Genomic DNA, 21,964 nt, shown 5'->3' on the forward strand with positions numbered 1-21,964 from the left:
CAGTGTAGCTTTAATTTCCATGTCACACCCTCGAGGTCACAAATCAGTACACTCCATTAAGTCCATCCAAATCTGAAAATGTTTGTGGGGAAAAAAAAGTTATATTTTGTTGAAAAATCCCGATGACAACACACAGCTTTCTATTTAAAAATGAATTGATAACATTTTATTGCACATGGGGTTCGTGCTTTTGAAGTGCACATTGGTGCTCGGGCTTAATTATTCAAAACATGTGAAATCTTATTTCACTATAATTTGTATTACACAAAATAGACTGTTTTGAAAAACCTGAAAAACACATCTGAAGTTGTGCTGTGTTTCAATCACACATTTAAGTAACACTTTATTATTAGTCTGTCTACATCTCTATAGATCAAAATGTTCTGTTCCACCCTATGATGTCATGAAGTGGTAGTTTTCAAGTTAACAGGTACTTTTTTGTGGAGATTGAAAATTCCAGGGCTTAAATGATTCTAGTGAAGGTGTATGGAGTTCAAAAACACAGTGGAGCACTTCCTGTATTATCACATGACATCAAACATAGTGTTTTCAGTTTTAGAGAAGCCTAAATGTGCAGGGTTTGTGTGTTAAACATGTGTGAATGAAACAAAACACAATTTCAGGTCTGTTTGTGATGAGGAAACAACATTAGAACAGAGATCAGAAAATATGGGTCCTTTAAATAACTGTCATTCACAGTGTTTAATAGATCGTGCCTCCACTCCCTTCTTATCTGGTGCCAAAAACAAAATCTTTTTTAAAACACTTGCAACTGTTGAATCATTTACAATAGCTTATCCAAGATTAAAGTTGTGTTAGGGTTAAGGATCAATAATTAACTGGAACCTTCTCGCATTTTATGTCTCAATATAGTTGCCTGGCAAGTCCAGAATAATGTCTCTCTGTATTTTTTATAAACATTGACATCAGTCTGGTCCCCTCATCCTCCGTTGCGTCTCAAACCCAGTCAAATGTGATGGTGTAATCAGATTCTTTTTTTTTTTTAATGACACAGTGAAACAAAGGAGCTCATTGGTCACCTGTGATTTACAAATAAAACTGAACTTCTCTCCTCTCAGGTTAACAGAGTTTAGGGCTTTGCTAATTGATTCTGCAGAAACCCACGATGTTTTTCAGCCCCCTGTGATATTTTTTGCTTTCTTTTTTCCAATACGGATGGACCATGCCTGTCCCTGATTGGCTAATCCACCTGTCAGTCACACCCAGTCACCCAACAGGGAGATTCACCGGTGACCAGACGCACATCTTCATATTCGTACTCTGGATCCCAGGCATGGGCTATGTAGAGCATTTCCCTCTGATTTACTTACTACTTTATTTCCATATCTGGGCTCTGTATAAGTACATGATAGGCAACCTGAGAGAAAAGCACACAATTAGCACAGATTATTTTTGAAAGAAAACGTACTCTTAACAAAGCAACACAAGAAAACACTTTGAATGGAGTGTCTGGATGTTTATCCCTGCCCTTGGGGGGAACAGGAAACAACAGAGGAGGTGCTGCTTTGTGTCATCTGTGATACCAATGGAAACAACCTGGAATATGAATTTGAATTGGTGCAAAACACAGCAAGAACATTTGCTCAGGGGCATTATATAATTATCTGCATGTGTTGAAAAGGGTATTATGTCAGCTACAGGTTACAAATTTACTGCTGTGCAAAGAAAAATGAAATGTTATGGGAGAAGGTTGTAAACTTGCATTATCAGACAAGATGATAAATGCACTGGTAAATCTTTCCAAGATACACACTTCCCAAAGCAAAGGCCCCAGACGGAAACAGTGTCAGAAAAGCCCACATTATAATTCAGACCAGCCACCACAGATCCCCTTAAAGCCCACCTTATAGGCTATATGAACTACTGCAGCAGCCAACAGACTAAAGCTCATGTTTGATCAGCAGCGGCTATTCTTTTGACAGACAAGATGGGGCACTATAGTTTAGGATGGTAATTATAAAAAAATATTTGTTAAATTGGATGTAAATGGTGGTTTTGTTCCACTTACATCGTATTAAGAAGAAAGCACATTGCCTATGATTTCTTTCCCTAACTTTAAAGTACGTGCTTTGCTAAGTCCATTAAAAGCATGTTCATGATTAAAGATAAAAAAGTACATTGTAGACATAATGGCAAAGCTTTTATCTAGTAATGCGGGGAGTAGTGCCAAGTTTTCACACAAACAGTGGAATCGCACCTTGTCCTTCCAGCAGTGTAAACAGAGTGCAGATAAAGGAATACTTCAATAATAGATTAAGGTGATAATTGATTAAAAAATAAATAAATAAATAGGTGTGTCCACTGGTCACTCTTTGCAGTGTTGCTAAGTTACAAACATCCTATAAAGGTCAATAGTAACCTTCCATTTTTGTAAAGCAGAAGGCTTTTGCTAAATACTAAACTATTACGAATACAAAATGCATTTTATTTTTCCCCTCATGGGAACACAGCACAATTGTTTGATTGCCCTAAGCTTATTTGAGCAATTAAATACTATATTTACTGCCAATGACAAACACCTTCTTTACAAAGCCCTGACTCACAATATGGTATTTGCATTTTGATGACTTAGTTCCCCTTGAATGTTACAATTTCATATTCAAATCAATTTCATCATTCAATTCAATTAAATCACTATATACATACATACATACATACATACACACATACATACACACATACATACACACATACATACACACATACATACATACACACATACATACACACATACATACACACATACATACACACATACATACATACATACATACATACATACATACATACATACATACATACATACATACATACATACATACATACATACATACATACATACATACATACATACATACATACATACTATACTTGCTACATTCTTGGGATAATCTAATTTTGTAGGCAAACAAGTGGCACAGTTATGAAGCTGACATTAAGATTTTATCAGGAGAGTAACGACACATCCTCTGTATGTATCCAAATTCGTCTGGTCTCTCTCCGTTGGCTCTTGATTCCTCCTAGCGTGCTGTCGGGCCGATGTGACATGTTGCTTCAGTGTAAAGCCACATTACTGCACTTATCTTCCTCAGCATCCCCCTGTTGTGACAGCAGCATGGCATTGTCTACCAATTCAATTATCCTATGACAGGGACAGCGCCAGAAACACAAGACTTATTACTTTGCCATTAGCGGCAGAATGGTTGGCCATGGCAACAAGCTTTCATGCTCTTTGTGCGTTTGAAATGTTGCCCTGTATTTAATGTGTGGAATATATCAATCAGTGTGACAGACAATGGATCGCTTCAGTAGCATTTCTACAATAAATCCTCCCTACATTTTTATAGTATATATATATATATATATATATATATATATATATATATATATATATATATATATATATATATATATATATATATATATATATATATATATATATATATATATATATATATATATATATATATATGGGTTGGCATTCTCTTCTAAGTACCAGAAATTCTTTATTAAAAGCTTTGATTATGCAATATTACTGCAAAAATTAAGTGTAGAATACAAAAAACAACAAAAAACAATTTGTTCAAGAAATAGTACTAATACTAAATACTTTAAAGTTTGAAATAGCACAAACTGTATCCAATAAACAACTTCTTACCTTCAGAGTAGCATTTGCTGTCCTGATTGGGAGATCAGTCTTAAAAACAAAAAAAACAGAAGCAGTTCAATTGAAACAGTTTGCAGTGGTCCAGAGTTATTCCTCACTTACCTTATGCTTTCTGAACATCCTAATTTATAACTGTTATGAGTTTACAAGCAACTTTCACAACTGTTAAGAGAAGAATATAGAGTTTTACAGTAACAGTAATGCAAACAACAACTAGTGTGCTGATTACCAAACAATAAAATGCTTTCTCATTAGATGCAGACAGCAGTAGACTTATTTTGACCTCAATAACTGTTCATAATATATCTGTACCGGACAAAGACATTTTTTGCTCAAATACATGGGGAAAAAACAAGGGCATATTTCTTGCATCTGGGTTTCTGTATGCCGTGGATTTTTATGTGTCATATTTCATTTGAAATTGTCTGTCTCAGAAAAGCAACAGTCCCATCATTTCTATTATGTTAAATTGAGGATCAGACAGAATTACATTGAACACTATGATGAAACTCCTTCCAAATAGTTTCATAAAGGTTGATCTCCATGTGATTCATCGTCATTCAGAGATGTGATTTAAGCAGTGCAATTTCTGTGGCTGAACTCTCCTACTTTAAAAACAGAGATGTTCACACTAGCTATGCTGCAGATCACATGGCGTCCAGACAAGTTGCAACGACATTCTAAAAACCTGTTTACAAGCTTCACAAATCATAATGATGTGGTCCCGAGGGCTCGCAAATGACCAGAATATTCACTACGAGTGCCTCTTACCCGTCAACAACCTTCAGCCCAAGATGAATAAGCTGCCATTTGTCTTTGTAATCAGTGCCCTCGCCTGAAAGGGACTCACATAATGGAAATGTGTTTCAGCTAAGGATGCACTGATCCAATACTGGTATCAGATATCAGCACCGATACTGAATATTTGCTAGATTGGGTATTGGCTTCCAAATCGGTCCAGCCAATATCCTGGTTGGACATTTAAATTGATGTAAGAATATTTACTGGTCATACTCGGCTCAGAAAGTCTCATAATGTTTCAACTTTTATTTATACAAAGTTCTTCTTTAGTTATTTTTGAGCAATAAATAAAAGCTACATATTATATTTGGATCAGTTTTGTCTAATTCTATTTGTGTTTCAAGGAAGTAAGTAAGGGATGCTGTCAAGCTGAAGAAGGAGTCCTATCGAGCCTTGTTGGCTCGTGGGACTCCTGAGGCAGCTGATGAGTACAGGCGGGCCAAGCGTGCCGCGGCTCGGGCAGTCACAGAGGCAAAAACTCGGGGTTGGGAGGAGTTCGGGGAGGCCATGGAGGAGGACTATCGGACGGCCTCAAAGAGATTCTGGCAAACCGTCCGACGCCTCAGGAGGGGAAAGCAGTGCTTCACCAACACTGTTTACAGTGCGGGTGGAGAGCTGCTGACTTCGACTGGGGATGTTGTCGGGCGGTGGAAGGAATACTTTGAGGATCTCCTCAATCCCACTGTCACGTCTTCCGAGGAGGAAGCAGAAACTGGGGACCCAGAGGCGGACTCGTCCATCACCCTGGCTGAAGTCACTGAGGTGGTTGGCAAGCTCCTCGGTGGCAAGGCTCCGGGGGTGGATGAGATCCGTCCTGAGTACCTCAAGTCTCTGGATGTTGTGGGACTGTCTTGGCTGACACGTCTCTGCAACATCGCGTGGCGGTCGGGGACAGTACCTGTGGAATGGCAGACCGGGGTGGTGGTCCCTCTGTATAAGAAGGGGGACCGGAGGGTGTGTTCCAATTACAGGGGAATCACACTCCTCAGCCTTCCCGGTAAGGTCTATTCCAGGGTACTGGAGAGGAGAATCCGACCGATAGTCGAACCTCGGATTCAGGAGGAGCAGTGTGGTTTTCGTCCTGGTCGTGGAACACTGGACCAGCTCTATACTCTCCATCGGGTCCTCGAGGGTTCATGGGAGTTTGCCCAACCAGTCCACATGTGTTTTGTGGATTTGGAGAAGGCATTCGACCGTGTCCCTCGTGGTGTCCTTTGGGGGGTGCTCTGGGAGTATGGGGTCCGGGGCTCTTTGCTAAGGGCTGTCCGGTCCCTGTATGACCGGAGCAGGAGCTGTGTTCACATTGCCGGCAGTAAGTCAGACCTGTTCCCGGTGCATGTTGGACTCCGCCAGGGCTGCCCTTTGTCACCGGTTCTGTTCATTATATTTATGGACAGAATTTCTAGGCGCAGCCAGGGGCCGGAGGGGGTCTGGTTTGGGAACCACAGGATTTCATCTCTGCTGTTTGCAGATGATGTTGTCCTGATGGCTTCTTCGAGCCAGGACCTGCAGCAGGCACTGGGGCGGTTTGCAGCCGAGTGTGAAGCGGCTGGGATGAGAATCAGCTCCTCCAAATCCGAGGCCATGGTTCTCGACCGGAAAAAGGTGGTTTGCTCTCTCCGGGTGGGTGGTGAGTCTCTGCCCCAAGTGGAGGAGTTCAAGTATCTCGGGGTCTTGTTCACGAGTGAGGGAAGGATGGAGCGGGAGATTGACAGGCGGATCGGTGCAGCGTCTGCAGTGATGCGGTCGCTGTATCGGTCCGTTGTGGTAAAGAAGGAGCTGAGCCGGAAGGCGAAGCTCTCGATTTACCGGTCAATCTACGTTCCTACCCTCACCTATGGTCATGAGCTTTGGGTAATGACCGAAAGGACAAGATCGCGGATACAAGCGGCTGAAATGGGTTTCCTCCGCAGAGTGGCCGGGCGCACCCTTAGGGATAGGGTGAGGAGCTCGGTCACACGGGAGGAGCTCGGAGTAGAGCCGCTGCTCCTACACGTTGAGAGGAACCAGCTGAGGTGGCTCGGGCATCTGCTCAGGATGCCTCCTGGACGCCTCCCTAGGGAGGTGTTCTGGGCATGTCCCACCGGGAGGAGGCCCCGGGGAAGACCCAGGACACGCTGGAGGGACTATGTCTCTCGGCTGGCCTGGGAACGCCTTGGGGTCCCACCGGAGGAGCTGGAGGACGTGTCCGGGGTGAGGGAAGTCTGGGAGTCCCTGCTTAGACTGCTGCCCCCGCGACCCGGCCCCGGATAAGCGGAAGAAAATGGATGGATGGATGGATGGAACTGAAAAAGCTGGATCTAGTTTTAGCACAAGATCAGGAGAAACATCTGAATGCTTGACTCCTAAAACATCTAATTAAGATTTTTCCCAACCCACTCTGCAATCAATCCGGACCCTGCTGCTCATAAACCTATTTGTCACTGAGACAAAAACAACAATGAAGCTAATTGGCTTGATTTTCACCTGGGCTTTTCATGGTTTAAATAGTTCTCTGGGGATGTAGAAATGTCTGCTTGAATTGTAATGATTTTGTTATAACTGAGGGTAATTTACATCTCATTTTCCATTCCATGAATAAGACTTAAAGCTTTAAGCAAATATTAGTGGTCTTTTTTTTTATCTGTGTATCTCAAAAACATACAGATTTGTTTAATTACTGCAGATGAAAAAGGCATGGATTCTCTTAAACTGACAACTGTAAATTATGGCAAAACAATATTCAATTTTGTTCTATCATTCTCCACCATTTTTAGAATATATACCTTCATAATGCCGAAAAGGAAGGTGAATGTTGTTTGTTTATTGATGTTTTGTAAGTTGTTAGCACTATATACTTTGAAACAACTTAGAAACAAGAGTATGAATGCACATGAGTCTTCATCGACTGAGGACAAAAAATCTGAGTGGAGGTCCTTTTACTTATGAAATGTATCTTGACCGATGATTTATGACTGGACCGTCTTGAGCCTTCTGGCCTAAAGTGCTTGCGGGATGGACATCAATCAACTCCGGCCAACTTAAGTAACTCTTGAAAGATCAAATTTATATATCAGCGGGAGAAAAGTGGAAAGTCTACTGCAATTTTCTCCTGTCCAAGTGTGCGTGGAGTTATTGTAAATGGCATCTTTAATGTCAAAGCTGTTGCGCCCACCGGCTGGCTGTGTGGCCTTATTTGTCTTGGTGATTATTCATTAAGCTCAACAATGCTTGCAGCACTGGGCTCTAGACTTTAAGGTGAAACTCTAATGTCCACGTGTAATGGCCAATCAACACATTAAAGGTCAGTGGGATTGTATTTCTTGCTGTTAACCACAAACCGCCTTTAAAAATACAGCGAGCACTAATGCCTTTACGAGCCCGCTGCCATTCCAGCGGACTAAAACTGGGCACATTTTTATCAGGTGGGAGAAGCTGTGCGACCACAAGGAGGAAATGTCAGGGAAAGAGATTATGTCTCAGGTGTGGCATAAACGCTGCGAGCCTTTGAAATAGAGGGAACACAAATGTTGTTGTTTCACTTGGTTTGTTTTGAGTAAACCACCAGTTTGACAAGAAGACTGGTAATGGTGAACTGCTATTCTTAGAAACTTTTCTTAAATTCATTGTTTGGGCTCTGGGCTACAGATTGCTGTTTTTGTGAGAAAAACAATGTCATTAGCTCAGTTGGTAGTTTATCCATTGATCCAAAGGTTTGTGGTTCAAATCCTGCTTTCGACATAAAACATTATTGGTTAAGATGTTAGATCTGCTGATTCACAGGTTGGCGGTGCAACACCAGCTCCCACAGATGAATGCTGTTGTTGTGTCCTTGGACAAGACACTTAACCGCCCTCGCCCTCTATCTGTGTACACTACCGTATGAATGTGTGTGTGAATGTGTGAGTGGTTTCTTGATGTAAAGTGTTTTCAGTGCTTTGAAGGTGGAAAAGCGCTATATAAAAATGTGATAATTTACAATTTACTAATGTGAAAAGAATCACTTTGAAGAGAAGAACAAAGAATCTACATAAATATTTAGCTCTTACCTGGATTCGTGCAGCTTGAATTTATTTTTTATCGCAAAGAAATTTGAATTCAAAACAAAAGTTTTAAGAGTAAATATGTTTCACACTCATCAAAGTAGCTTCTTCAGCTGTGACAGGGTCCTGCTTTATAGATCCATCTGACAGGAGGAGATAACGACACTGAAACTCAACTCTCAACACACTCTAATTGTTTACAGTAAGCAGTATCTGTTATTAGATAAGTCCACTGACATACTCTAAGGTGTGAACTGTCAGCCGAGTCATTTTAGGGTAGTTATTAGTTAAGTATGACTTAACTAATAACATATGCGTTTTACTGTTAAACACTAGAGTGTGTTAGTTTCAGTGACGTTAGCTCCTCCCTTCAGACAGACTGTGACTTACAGAACACTGTCACAACTGAAGAAGCTACTTGGATGAGTTGTGAAACATATACACTCTTCTTTTGCAGGAACGATTGATTACACAGACATACATTTTGGTTTTGCAGTTCCCTTTATCTTCAATGGTTGCTACAGCAAACCAGCTGCATGTTGATTTGGAAGACAGGCACCCCTCCTGTCACGTTCACTGACAGTGTGTACATTCACAGACATTTACATAACCCATTATTCTACTACCAACCTGCTTAAATGACAGATTTTCATGACTATTTATCTCATATCTATCCTTATGTATGAAGCAATAATATCCGCTCTGTTTTGTATTCCAGACTTTAGCCTCCTGTGTGTGTTGAAATTGTCTTGTCGGTAAAATGGGCTTTTTCAAAGACTACTTCATTTTGTTTCAAGTCCATCTGGTGCAGATATCTATTGCCAAGGGGAAGTTAGAGCATAAGATGAATATTGATTAGTTCAGTCTGAAATATTTGCCTGCTTAGGGTGGTTGACACTGCACGCCTACACAAGATTAAGTGAACGGGCAGCTCATTGAATCCACTTAACAGCCCAAGTTAACTTCTTTGAATGGCTGCACAGACTTTTATTGACCCCAACACAGAGTAATGGGAAGCTCTCTTCGCAACATAAAAATGAGGTGGAAAAGGACCAGAATATCAAATGCATGGGATGCTCACAGGCATGTCTGTTCAGTTAACGAATGGCAAAGGTGCACTGCTTTATAAGATGTTAAAAATACACTAGAGAAAGAGCAGCCGGAGGAAAGAGGAAAGGTCATTGCTAAGTGTGCTGTTAGATGAGAAGTTCAAGAAGCTTACACTGACTCTGGAAATCTAAACATTTGAGCAGGAGTTAATTAGGGAGGAATTCAATCTGCCAGAGTAATGTTGTGGAAGTGCAGCACAGATGATCCGTCTCAGTATGGCCCCCATAGGCAAACTGTTCCCGGGCTGTCCCTCTCCAGAACCATGGGGCCCATTTACTGTGCAATTTGGGCTTCCCCCCGAGCGGCATTCAGCATGAAGAGAGAAACCAACAATGATGTCCTGTGCACTATAAAATCTTGTGCCAGTATCGTTTGTCTTCTATTGAGTGCAGGTCTGGCTTGGTCAGAATAGTGAGCACAGTTTGGATGAGCCACCTGATGGATGCACTGCGTCACTGTTGGTCAGATTAATGTTCTCTCAAAGCCAAGTACAGCACCAGTCGAAATTAACTTTTGTTGAGTTTAAAGAAAGTGGATTTGTGCCTAGCAAGAGCAGGCACACTGTCAATGAGAAATACACAAGTTATTACATCATACATATTTGTGCTTTTTAATTAATTTATTTTTTATTTTTTCTGGCAGGAGGTTGCATATTCTGGTTTCCATAGAGCTGTCATATCAGGGCACACCCTAAAGATAGTTAGAACCGCAGAGAGCATCAATATGTCAAACTTTTTATAAAAACATTAAACTGTTGGACACAGTTAGGGCTGAGTATCATCAAGAAGATGTTGATATGATACATACCTCAATACATAGGGCATGATATGATACATATCTCGATACAGTGCAGTTTCAATTTGATACATTTGATATATTTCAAATAGATTTGATTCAGTTTAGTAAAAAATAAAGGCTTTCAGCCCTTACTTAATCAACCCTATTATTGAAGATTAAGAACTACTTACTGCTTATATTCATCAATAGATTATACAAGTAAATAATTTGGTAAAATATCCATAATATAGTGTTGGCGATCAATACCACATCCCACGATACCGATACTCCATCCATCCATCCATCCATTTTCTTCCATTTATCCGGGGCCGGGTCGCGGGGGCAGCAGTCTAAGCAGGGACTCCCAGACTTCCCTCACCCCGGACACTTCCTCCAGCTCCTCCGGTGGGACCCCAAGGCGTTCCCAGGCCAGCCGAGAGACATAGTCCCTCCAGCATGCCCTGGGTCTTCCCCGGGGCCTCCTCCCGATACCGATACTGTATCATCAAATTAAATGACACAATATATCGATATTTCAATATTTTTGCACATCCTGAGACACAGTGTATTGTAAATATTCAGCTGAGAATCACAGTTCCCAAACTTAGTCCTGGATCTAACGCCGTCAGGAAACACTCTTTCTATTGAGACCAGCATATATCTTGTTATTATTGCTAACTGAATAGGGTTGGGTGTTATATACAGTCACTGTACAATATGTCCTACAATTTGTTCAAATGAGTCCAAAATCAAATCATCTAAAGATTTTCTAAGTAGAAACTTGTAGTGTAGCCACTCTCATTACTGCCAACTGTGCACTAATGAGTTGGACTACAGAAATCATTAATAGCTCACAGCAGACATACTGCACGCCTGCTAACTGCACACATTTATAGTTTCACCCAAACTGCTTTCATTATTTTTTTATTTACTTTATTTAGTTATAAATTAAAATATCAAGATTTACGTTCAGTTACATATTCTAGTTTTAAATAAGCTTATAAATTTGGATGTTTTTGTAAGTTTATAATTTGGACTAAAGTGGTTGTCAAGTCACATAAATATGAACTACTAGCCAGCGTTGCTGTCGTCTCTGCTTGGATAATGAGGAGGCCGATAGTGCTGACGTGGCTACAACAGGTGAGGCTAGTTTCACTGGGGTCAACTTCCCCCCACTGACTCCAACTGCAGCTGTCTCTATCATGTCATGTTTGTTGACAAGTCTGTAGCAGCCAATTACCGCTCCAGTTTGAGTGAGTATTGTTGGACATAATAATAGGAGCTGCGTGTCTTGTTTGCCAGGCAGTAATTGTTCGGCTCTAAATGGACAGAGGATTGTTGAGGATCCTCCGCTTGGATGTCCTGATGTGGTGAAATGGGATGCATTGTGTGTCTTTGTATGCCTGTTTTGGTTATGTAAATGTTTTGTCTGTTTGCAAAGAATGGGAAGGTATGGTTGGACGCTGCTGGAAGCTTGGAATGAGAGTCAGGTCCCACTCTTTCAGGAAATACAATTAATTTGGAGTTCTTTATATGGTATTAAAAATGTCAAAAAATAATGTTAGCTTTACTTTGAAATAAGTTTGTACAAATAAATGGAGGAGAATTGATTGATTTGTTTGTGAAAGTTGTTGTAATAGTGGGTTAGTGATTTTAAGTATTTATTGGGGTGGAACAAGACAATTCCCACAAGACGAGACGTCAGATCATAGTGTCAAGAAAAAGACAAAATGAGATTGTGACATGTTTCAGCCTCACAGTTTTCAGTGTGTTATGATGATATATTTTTTGTTGTCTTTGTAACACTACCTTTTTAAGTTGTGGCTTCAAAGAGACTCATGGAACCTTGTGGCAAAAGATGGATTTATTGTAATCGTGTCCCTTATGTCTACGTGTGTATCTTTACTGCACATCTTCATTTTTACATGATGTCCTCAGGAAATGTGGACAAGTCTTTTTAATACCAGGCGATGGCCACGTGTTAAAGGTAGTATTTAAAGGTTTACTATGTAACTTTTCTTGCGGTGCATACATCTTCTTCTTGTTTCTATAGAGCTGTTATTGCTTTGTCTGTAAAGTTCCACAGTATGGCAATAAACGTGTCCATCTTCACAAGACAAGATGAGCAGTTGATGATAAGTCTAATGTCATACCTTGGAACATTCTCGGTAAAGATGTCAGTATAATAAATAGCTCTTGAAAAAGAGATGATGCATCTCAAGGGGCAATCTTTAATAAAATATCAAATAAATAATTAAAGTGATATTTTTGGGACTGTCGGCAAAACTTTTCTTAAGTAACTTGTTTTCTTAAAATAGCTGAATCCAAAGATTATGCAAATGAGTATTTAATTTAGTTTCACTTACACAGTTCATGCAGGATCTTCACTGAACACTGAACCTAATAGGTTCCAGACAATCTCTTATAAAAATGTTATCCTCATAACCCAAATCAGATATATGTGTGTTCCTTTTGTTACTTCCAGGATGAATCAGGCTCCTACCAGTGGCTTTGAGCAGGATGTTGGTTCCCGAACCACTCATCACCTCATCTACCCAGAAAGTGCCATCGACCTGGACAACAGCACCAGCCTGGTCCTGATTCCATTCAAGACTCTGGACCTGCAGTGGATCGTTAGCGCCCTCACTACCGGCACTATTACACAGTAAGTGCCTCCATTCCACTGTATATACCCATATTTATGAACTAAACAAGCATAACCACACTTATGTAATGTGTTGAGGGCAGAGCCGTGGGGACTTGGCAGCGGCCTATGCAATTACCCTCACCTCTATAGCGCACATAAGCATTTCTCAGCTAATTCCTTTTTGTTTCTGACTAGCAACTTCCTTGCCATGCTTCACTGTCACTGCGCACAACTTTTTATCCCCAGCCACAGCATAAAGTTATTTTTCAGCTGGAAACTTTAATAAAAGCCAGAATACCACCTGCTCAGCTCTGACATAGATACAGTGCTGAGTATATACAGACAGATATGACAGAGGCCACAGTGCCACTGTGGAATATTAGGCCAAATAATGGATGGCACCAGTGACATAATAAACCATCCAGAAAGAGATTGTGTCATTTGGCTTTGTACGAAAAGCCAAATACTGACTGTGGGTTGGTTTCAGGTCATGTATTAGGTCTTCTATGTATCTGATATTGGTTCATCACTAAAAACCGCTGAGGTACATGAGATTAGTGTTACTAAAATAGTATCAAAACTATATACTGATTTAATACTGGAACAAATAAACATGACATGTTCCCGTATAGTTTTAGAATGGCCTTGATCTAAAAGACCACATGGTACTAACTGGAGAATCTACTATTATTTTTTAAGTGAAAATCACCTTGTATTGTCAAAATGTGGAGGTTTTATTATCCTTGAGGTTCTAACTTAAATCAGATTTTTTACATTTTAAATCTAATCTTGTTGTCTTTTATCAGCTGTGTTCACTCTAACATTAAGTGCAAAAAAATAATCAACATTATTAACTGTATTAAACCTAATGGTGAACATGTATTCAAACATTCAGTCAAACAGGTATTTGTTTGTTCATCTTGTTCTTGACTGCAATTCCTGCTGTTCTTGAACTTTGTGCTACACTGTAAACCCACTGTGGGACAAATAAGATTTATCTGATCTTAGTTTATATTCTTTTTATTCATTTTCAATATTGAATTTGGTAGTAAACATGTCATTATGTCAAAAGACATTCATCCCTACCCCCCTGTAACCACCTGCCCCTGCATCCAGGTAGGGCATCATAATTTAATAGGCGTGGAGGAGTGGCTACAGCAGATACTAGGAAAAGCATCAGACATCTCAGTCCAGAAAAGTGCAGTACAAGAACAACAAAGATACTGCGCAGAACCCTCAAGCTCTCAGGCCTCTGGTAAAGGACCTGTGCTTGGAAAAAGGATGAAACCACCTATATTTATAGCAATGTAATGTAAGTCTCATTTACTGACTTTAAAATTGGAAAATACGTTCCACTGCAGAGACAAATGGTTTTCATAACTTTACTCATCACATCTTATATATATACTACATCAACAGAGAGTCAAATGTACAATAGAACAGCACAGCCTTCATAGCTGGCACCTTGTCAAATATGTATGTCATAAAATGACAACATGACAATATACCTAGAACATATACATAGGGAGCTGTGAGATTTATGCAATAACTTGGAATTGTCCTGTCTGTATAACACGGACTCAAGGGTGCGCATCATAAATTTGATTTTCCATATATTCATGCATCGGACAATTCAGATAATATCCTGCATTTCCCAACAGGGCAAAAACTATACCCACAGTTATTGAAATACAGTACACAAACACAACAATAATCAACTCCACTTATGAATCACTCCATTTAAATCAACAATTCCTTCTTGCCCCATCCTAAAACATTTGTCAAAGCACATTGCTTATTGAAGTTTACTGCCAACAAGCTACCAAACAACCAGCAACCCGCCAGACAACCATTTTGCCTGATAGGTGTTTGAGTCTGTTATGCTGATGCTAACCCTAGAAACAATTACATTCCTAAACACCAAGCTACAATTTCCAAACACATCCCCTGGTCTGCCTGTTTCTCAAATGACAAATAACACAAAAGACTCTTCAATCTCCCTATAAATATCACCTTCAGCTGCCCTATCCCCATCCAGCGCTACGATTAGCTTGATTAGTGGTCAGCCAGAAAAACAAAACATGTCTGAACCAGCCAATATTTTAGACAGAGGGACAAACAAATGTATCGTTTAAACGTACAGCTGTCTCCCTACTGCGCCAAAGCAATCATTCTGCATCATTTACTTCCACTCCACTGGCAGTAATAACCGCATTAGGCTAGTCATTACCACGCGCATTGGATTGCTACTTTTACAATCACTAGTCTTGTTAAATGAAACTGGACGTCGCTAAATGATGGAACCATGTTAGGAGCAATCATCGCAAAATTAATATAAGTTTTGTTTGGTGCAAAAGTTGTGAGGAAATTGGAAAGTGAAGCAGCTTGGATTCTTTTAATACCCTTTTGCCATCTAATGTTATCTGCAAATTCTAACAAGACACAGTCATTGCACTCATAATGAGCTACTTTAATTGGAAATATTACTTTTAGTTCCATTGCTGAGCTAATCTTGAGAATTAGCACGGTCAATTAAAAGTACTTTTGTTACTCACAACTTGTGTCAATGTGCTGTTTCATTTATTTTTGATATAACTCCATCATCCATATTAAATTGTACTAGATCTTAAGTTTCTAACTGCAGATGCCCAATTAGTCAATCCAATTAAAGCAACACTAGTGCGCATTTGGGTATCTATGTATCTTTATTTAGCGTGAAGTTGATTGAAGAGTATATGACATAATGACAAATAAGCTTTCAGTAATCCTCAAATATTTCAAATGTTCACAAATAAATGAAAAAGATTCTCATAAGTAGAGCTGTAGTCAATTAAAGATATTCTTGGGTGACTAAAGACATGCTCTGCTGATCAATTAGTCGCCAAAAAGGGGCCGTAGCAAAAATTCTATAAACTATTTAGTATCTCCATGTGTCTGACCCAAACTGTGCTCACAAGACTCCAGCTACACGAGAGTTCATGCAAAAACAACTATTTAAACTGAAAAGTACGAGAAAACCGTGTTCTTATATGCAAAAAAAAAAAAAAAGATTAAACACAGGATTCCAAAGCCCCCTTCTCTTTTCTGCTGTTGTCACATATAAATCGTAATCGTGTTTATATAAATGGACATAGCTCACTTTCTAGCAACCACGTTCCAACCAGGAAGTGATCATGGGCACACTTCTGGCTCCATCAACTCTGGCTCCAATTCACTTTACATTGAAAACTGTGTCCTCTCTCTGTAACTGCTGCTGTCAGACTCGTCATTATGTTCTTAAAATGTTCATATTAACCTGCTCTACATGATCCCGATGTTTTTATTTCACTATTCCCCCATAAATCCAGATATGAACATTAATAACAGACAAATCAGGAGCCATCTTTCCCGCTACCGTTAGCAACAGGTTTGATTGACAGCGTTACAAAGCGCTCGTTCCCTGCTAAACCAATGGTGTGGGTGGGAAGGGGCGTTACCTTCATCAGCCTTCATCATCTGGATTGGCTCTTTGGTTGCTATGATACTTGCAGTCGGAATTCCAAATATGGAACTCGGCTCCAAATTGGCCACTATAACTGCTCTAGCCTCGATGAGCTTCATTTGACAGGAGCTGAACACTCTGGGTGATGTCACACTCACTTAGTCCACTTCTTTACACAGTCTGTGGTATAAATCCCTATAATCTAAACAAAATGAGTAAAGGATTGCAAATCTACCTCATAAATCAAAAAGGAATGGCAAGAAAATTTAGGAAGAAATGCCTTATTTCTGCAACAGTAACTGCAGTCTTGTGGTTTAGCAATTGCCCTGTGACCAGATGGTTGTATTGAACATCTCCAAATCCCTTTTTCAGTTGTGTTACAGAAGTATGATTCATTGTGTCATTATGTGTGCATTTAAAAGTGTTGGAAGTACCCAGTAAGAAGATTTAGTTGCAATGGAGATAGCAACAGCACCTGACAAAACAGCACCTTTTAAACTCTATCTCAGTTTATTATTGTATGCTTTGAGAGTGCAGCTTGTTTGCACATCAACAGATTCACCATCTGTTACTGGCATTTTAACACTCTTTTTTATGCAATGTACTCAGCTCAGTCCAATAAAGTTTAACTGTATGCTTGCTCTCTTGTCATATACAGAAATATTGAGTAACATTGACACCCATAACAGAGCACTTAAACCTTTTTAATATTTTTTTTTATTTCAGTACCTATTTGCCGGTGATGTCCAGGATAAAGGCTAACAAAGATAAGGTAAGTTAAACTACAATATTAAACAAATCACGGCTTCAAACATTTGACTGCATTGAGTGTGGACACAAAGTTGTTCGGGGATTATTGCAGTTTGAAACCACATTTTGTAAGATTCCATATGGGTATCATTATGAATAATTGCTTAAGAAAGAGTGATAATTTACTGCTCAGGACTGGACTCGAGCCTAAGAATTTGGTTTCTCCCACTGTAAATCATTTTGTATTTTGTTTTGCACAGAGATGGAAAGTTATAGCCAGCTGAAACAAGCAAATTCACTTTAGTGCTTGAAGTACATTTGACAGTGGCTATTGGATTTCCTAGTTTCCTCAATAAGGCCGTACAGAATCAAACTTTGACAACTTGATCTATGAAATTCTATTGTTTTGTCTGTCAACTCATCATTAAAGCTGTCTGACTGGCACTCATGCAGTGGATTAAACCAGGACTCTGAAATACCTTGTTTGGAAATGACTTCTTTATTCGTCCACATGTCGCAGCCTCCAGGAAAAATACCTTTGTTTATTCCACCACATCTGTTTTTTTTAGTGAAAATGGTGGTGTTGAATTGGGACAAAACAGATTGTTAGCTTTTTTTTTTTTTTCCTTCTTGAGGCAACCAATCAGACAGCTTATCAGACTTGTAAAAACAGAAATGTTTAGTTTCTCTCTGAAGGCCTTTCCTGTGCCAAAAAAGCATGCCTCTATGGAAATACTCTCGGCTTATTATTAGACATGTGATTTTTGCCAGCTATACTATAAAAACATTTATAGAAGTAAAGTTTTCCATGTGGTTGAATGATGTGTATCCATGTTCTTTCCAGGTGCTGATTTACAGTCCCACATTTTTTAAGTATGTCTATGAGTCTTGGCTTGAGGGACACGGGCGATATCCCTCCACTGGGTTCCTGAGCTTACTGTTCGCAGTCCACATATGTGATCAGGTGAGGCTGGCTGATCTAACTCAAAGGCACATTTTGAAACTTTTCTGGTGGATTGTTTTTTTGTTTATTTTTTATTTTTTCTCATGGAGATGTTTAGTAAAAGTCAAAGTTAAATCTGTCAACTGGACAAAAGTTGCAGAAGTGAAGACTCTTCACTGCACATCCAAGCCTCTTCTTTATTTCTGGTCAGATTACTGTTGGACCTATATCTGTCTGAAGGGAGAAGCTAACTACACCTAAACTGTAATAGGTACTATTTACAGTTTCAACCTTAATCAGCCTACTGGCTATCTCTATTGTTCTCTTTGTTTCCTTTGTTTGCTTAAAGCTGGTTTGGATGAGCAGCGAAACGTCTTCACTTCTACAACTTTTTGTCCAGATTTAACTTTGGCTTTTACTGTGAATTAGACCTGGACAACTGAGGAATTATACAGACATCATGGAGAAACTTATCAATATTACATTTATTCAATTACAGTTTCACAGTTTTTTATTGCTCAAAGATACTTCATAAAACATGCATTCTTATAGTGAGCAGGGTTGCCTCTCCAAAGATCTGATCTGTTACTTAGCCTGGTTGCATCATCTGTTTGTCTCCATGGAAATAGATACGGTTACTTCTCCATGGAGACAAGCAAGTGGTGGATCATTAAAAAAATATGGTATAAATTGGATTTTTTACACAATGAAATCAAAAAAGAAAAATATGCATTCTAACTTTACGACTTTGCTGTAAGAGGAACGATTGTCAGTCAAAGAATTGCCAAACCAAAAAGACGTGTATTTGACTGCACATTCCATTTAAATTATAACTATCCATAAATCTAGTTTAAGATGGACTGCGATGTGGGAATGTGTTTGTTGTTTGGAGTAGCATCAAAACAGATCAAGAAAGAAGATGAAATGCCATAATTTAGACACAATTTCTACAGTTCTACTCAAATATCACAATTTCCAAAACATATTCCATACCAGTATTATGATTGTTTTTCTCTTCCACTGTTTTAAAATAATTATAGAGACAGTATTATGCAAAATTGACTTTTTAGATCTTTCTACCATGTAACTTTACAATGTGACGCGATATGCAGTTAATTTGCTATATGCACCCTGATTGTGTTATCATGGTGCTCTGAAGGGGGAGTGACTCAGTGTGGAGAGCAGGGACTCGTCAAAAACTAAACTGTTAAGTAATATATTGTTTTCGGCGAGTATTGCATCTGCAGATTATTTTTTATTGCAAATAATAAAATATAGCATGCTGATCTAAATGTGCAATGTGTTACTAATGAACACTCCATAGAAGTGTACCCCTCTTAGAGGCTGTTAGTTTAGTGCTGTTGAAATCTGCTGACTCTGCTTCCCTCTTGCTTTAGGTCAACATATTTGGATTTGGTGCAGACCAAAAAGGGAACTGGCACCACTACTGGGAGGATAACCTCTTGTCCGGAGCTTTTCGACACACGGGGGTCCATGATGGAGACTATGAATACAATGTGACCCTGCTCCTGGCGGACAAGCACAAAATCAAGATGTTTAAAGGCAGATAATAGTGAGCCATGTGCCTGTGCTGCGAGACAGCCTAACGAAGCCCAGCGCCTTTAATGATGCCTCACACCTCCACCTGCTGACACGCTTAAAGGACATGTTCACACAAGCCCTTCTGATCGGCTCTTTTAGGAATCTGAGCTCCGGCCACAAGAGGAGAATGATGACCATGAATGTGTAATTGTCAGCTTTGTGACGGGCAGAATTGTGATAATTAAAAACCTAAAGATTTTTTAAACTTTGTGAAGGGATTGTTGTCAGAAAAAAAAATCATAAAAAAGGTGCACTCTGTAATTGTCTGGTTGCTTATCGCAGTGATTATGTTATTACTTTGCCTGGACTGTTCCACATTATGCCTTTAAACTTGGCTAACCCCATGGAGATAACCAGGTAATGCCACACAGTCATGTTTTGAAGTGTGGTTGTTTTTTTTGTTTTTTTTAATGTGTTTGGAGCTTTCGACCATGTTATAACATTGGCTCATCAAAAGATGGCTGAAGACTTTTTATATGTCGACCTTGCTTGAGTAATTTAGCAATCTCTCCTGGGCCCTGTTCGAACCCTCATTGTGGTTAGAAATACAAGCCTGTCCAAGATTCAACCCACATGCCTAAGTAACCCACTCTCCCACACAGCCATTTTTAAAATATATACACAAAAGCCTGATAAAAAAAAAATAAATAAAAAAAAAAATATGGTTCAACTTCACAAACCTGATGGGATTTGTTAGGAATGAATACCCCGTAGTAGTATGCCCTCTTTAATGCAATTTTATGGAACATTCCAGGCAAAGCAGTAACCTCTGCATGGAGACAAGATAGTGACGGACCCTTTATCAGAAAAGTTGCATATGGCACCTTTAATGTAAAAAAAAAAAGTATTTTTACAGTGTAAATTATTTGACATGCATAGAAAGATGGCATGCAGTGGTAAAGAAGTGTTTTACATATTTTCGATTCACTACTGACCTGTGAAATGCCATCCAAATACAGCTATTACTTAGAATGCAAACTCTTCCACACTAGGCTGAACCCAAGTCACAATCCTTTAAATGCAACAATACACCAAGTCCTGCAAGCACAATGAGAAGTTAGAACATTGTGCAGCTGTCAAGTGTGTTGGTTGCATCATAGTGGATTTTATTTGATGACACCCCTTATTGGAAATACTACAATAATTAAATCATGACATTGGCCAATTTAGTCATTTTGGTCTAGAAAATTGCACAGAGAGGTTACGTAAAATGGTGGAAATGTCTCCAAGTGCTAACCCTGTGATTAACTGCTGATTTTCCCAGAGTGCACCCCGCCTCACTTATCCTCTCCGTCGTCGTTACAGCGATGTAATTCAGCCACATTTCCATTCTGATCGTTGAACAAAAATGAGCGTCACAACCTGATGTAAACAAGATAAGTGCCATGCACATTCTACACCAGGGGTTCTTAAACTTTTTGAGGTCAGGAACCCCTTATCAGTATGAACATTTCCCAAGTACCCCCTATTGTCCTCCACAATGGCATTGCAATAGAATTGAGACTATGTTTATAATGAAATATGGGTGAAGGATTTAGACACAGTCCGGATTGTATTGCTGTAACTGTTGCCATCAAAACATTATATGTTTTGTATGGATTATATATCATAAGAAATTGTAGTATTTAAGTTATGATCAGTTGTTATCTCAGTCTTTGGGGACTGCCAACACATGGCCCAGGGACCCCCAGGGACCCCCAGTTTGAGAATCAGTGTTCTACACAGTCCGAGGATACAGGCGCAATAGGAGAGGTAGAAGTCTGTCTTGTAACTATCACTCAGTACAGACACAAGGCCATCTTCACTATTTCATCTGGTAGTCTATTTCATATTCTGATACCGGCTGTGGAAGCAAGTCATTTTGTTCCCATCACTGTGATTTCTGAAGGAATTTCAGAAAGTAGCTTCTCCTCGGACTTACTCATGCCATAATTATCTGCAGTGAAATGCACTTTGATTATGGCAAAGGTGCACATTCACCAGAGGAAACACTTCCTGCGGCGGAGAAGACTCGGAGGTAGAGTGTGGAAAACTGTATGTAAATGGGATATACTCATGAGTTTTGAGTTTGCACATTACTCTCACAGTATTAAGTAGTAGTAGTAATCAGTATATCATGTGTTCGTGTTTTTTTGTTTTTTGG

At 39.5% G+C, this 21,964-nt stretch overlaps 1 protein-coding gene across 1 annotated transcript in view; it reads left to right on the top strand.

Moving 5' to 3' along the window:
- LOC117378897 (CMP-N-acetylneuraminate-beta-galactosamide-alpha-2,3-sialyltransferase 1-like) overlaps window positions 1-20,453 on the top strand; it is a 67,742-nt gene extending 47,289 nt beyond the window's left edge. The window contains exons 4-7 of the mRNA XM_033975587.2: window positions 12,884-13,063; window positions 17,253-17,298; window positions 18,121-18,240; window positions 19,617-20,453. Coding sequence (XP_033831478.1) covers window positions 12,884-13,063; window positions 17,253-17,298; window positions 18,121-18,240; window positions 19,617-19,790 — 520 coding nt within the window. The 3' untranslated portion in view covers window positions 19,791-20,453. The remainder of the gene's footprint in view (window positions 1-12,883; window positions 13,064-17,252; window positions 17,299-18,120; window positions 18,241-19,616) is intronic.
- The last annotated feature ends 1,511 nt before the right edge of the window (window positions 20,454-21,964 follow it).

Source organism: Periophthalmus magnuspinnatus, chromosome 11 (genome assembly GCF_009829125.3).
Source record: "Periophthalmus magnuspinnatus isolate fPerMag1 chromosome 11, fPerMag1.2.pri, whole genome shotgun sequence".
NCBI classification, from domain to species: Eukaryota; Metazoa; Chordata; class Actinopteri; order Gobiiformes; family Gobiidae; genus Periophthalmus; species Periophthalmus magnuspinnatus.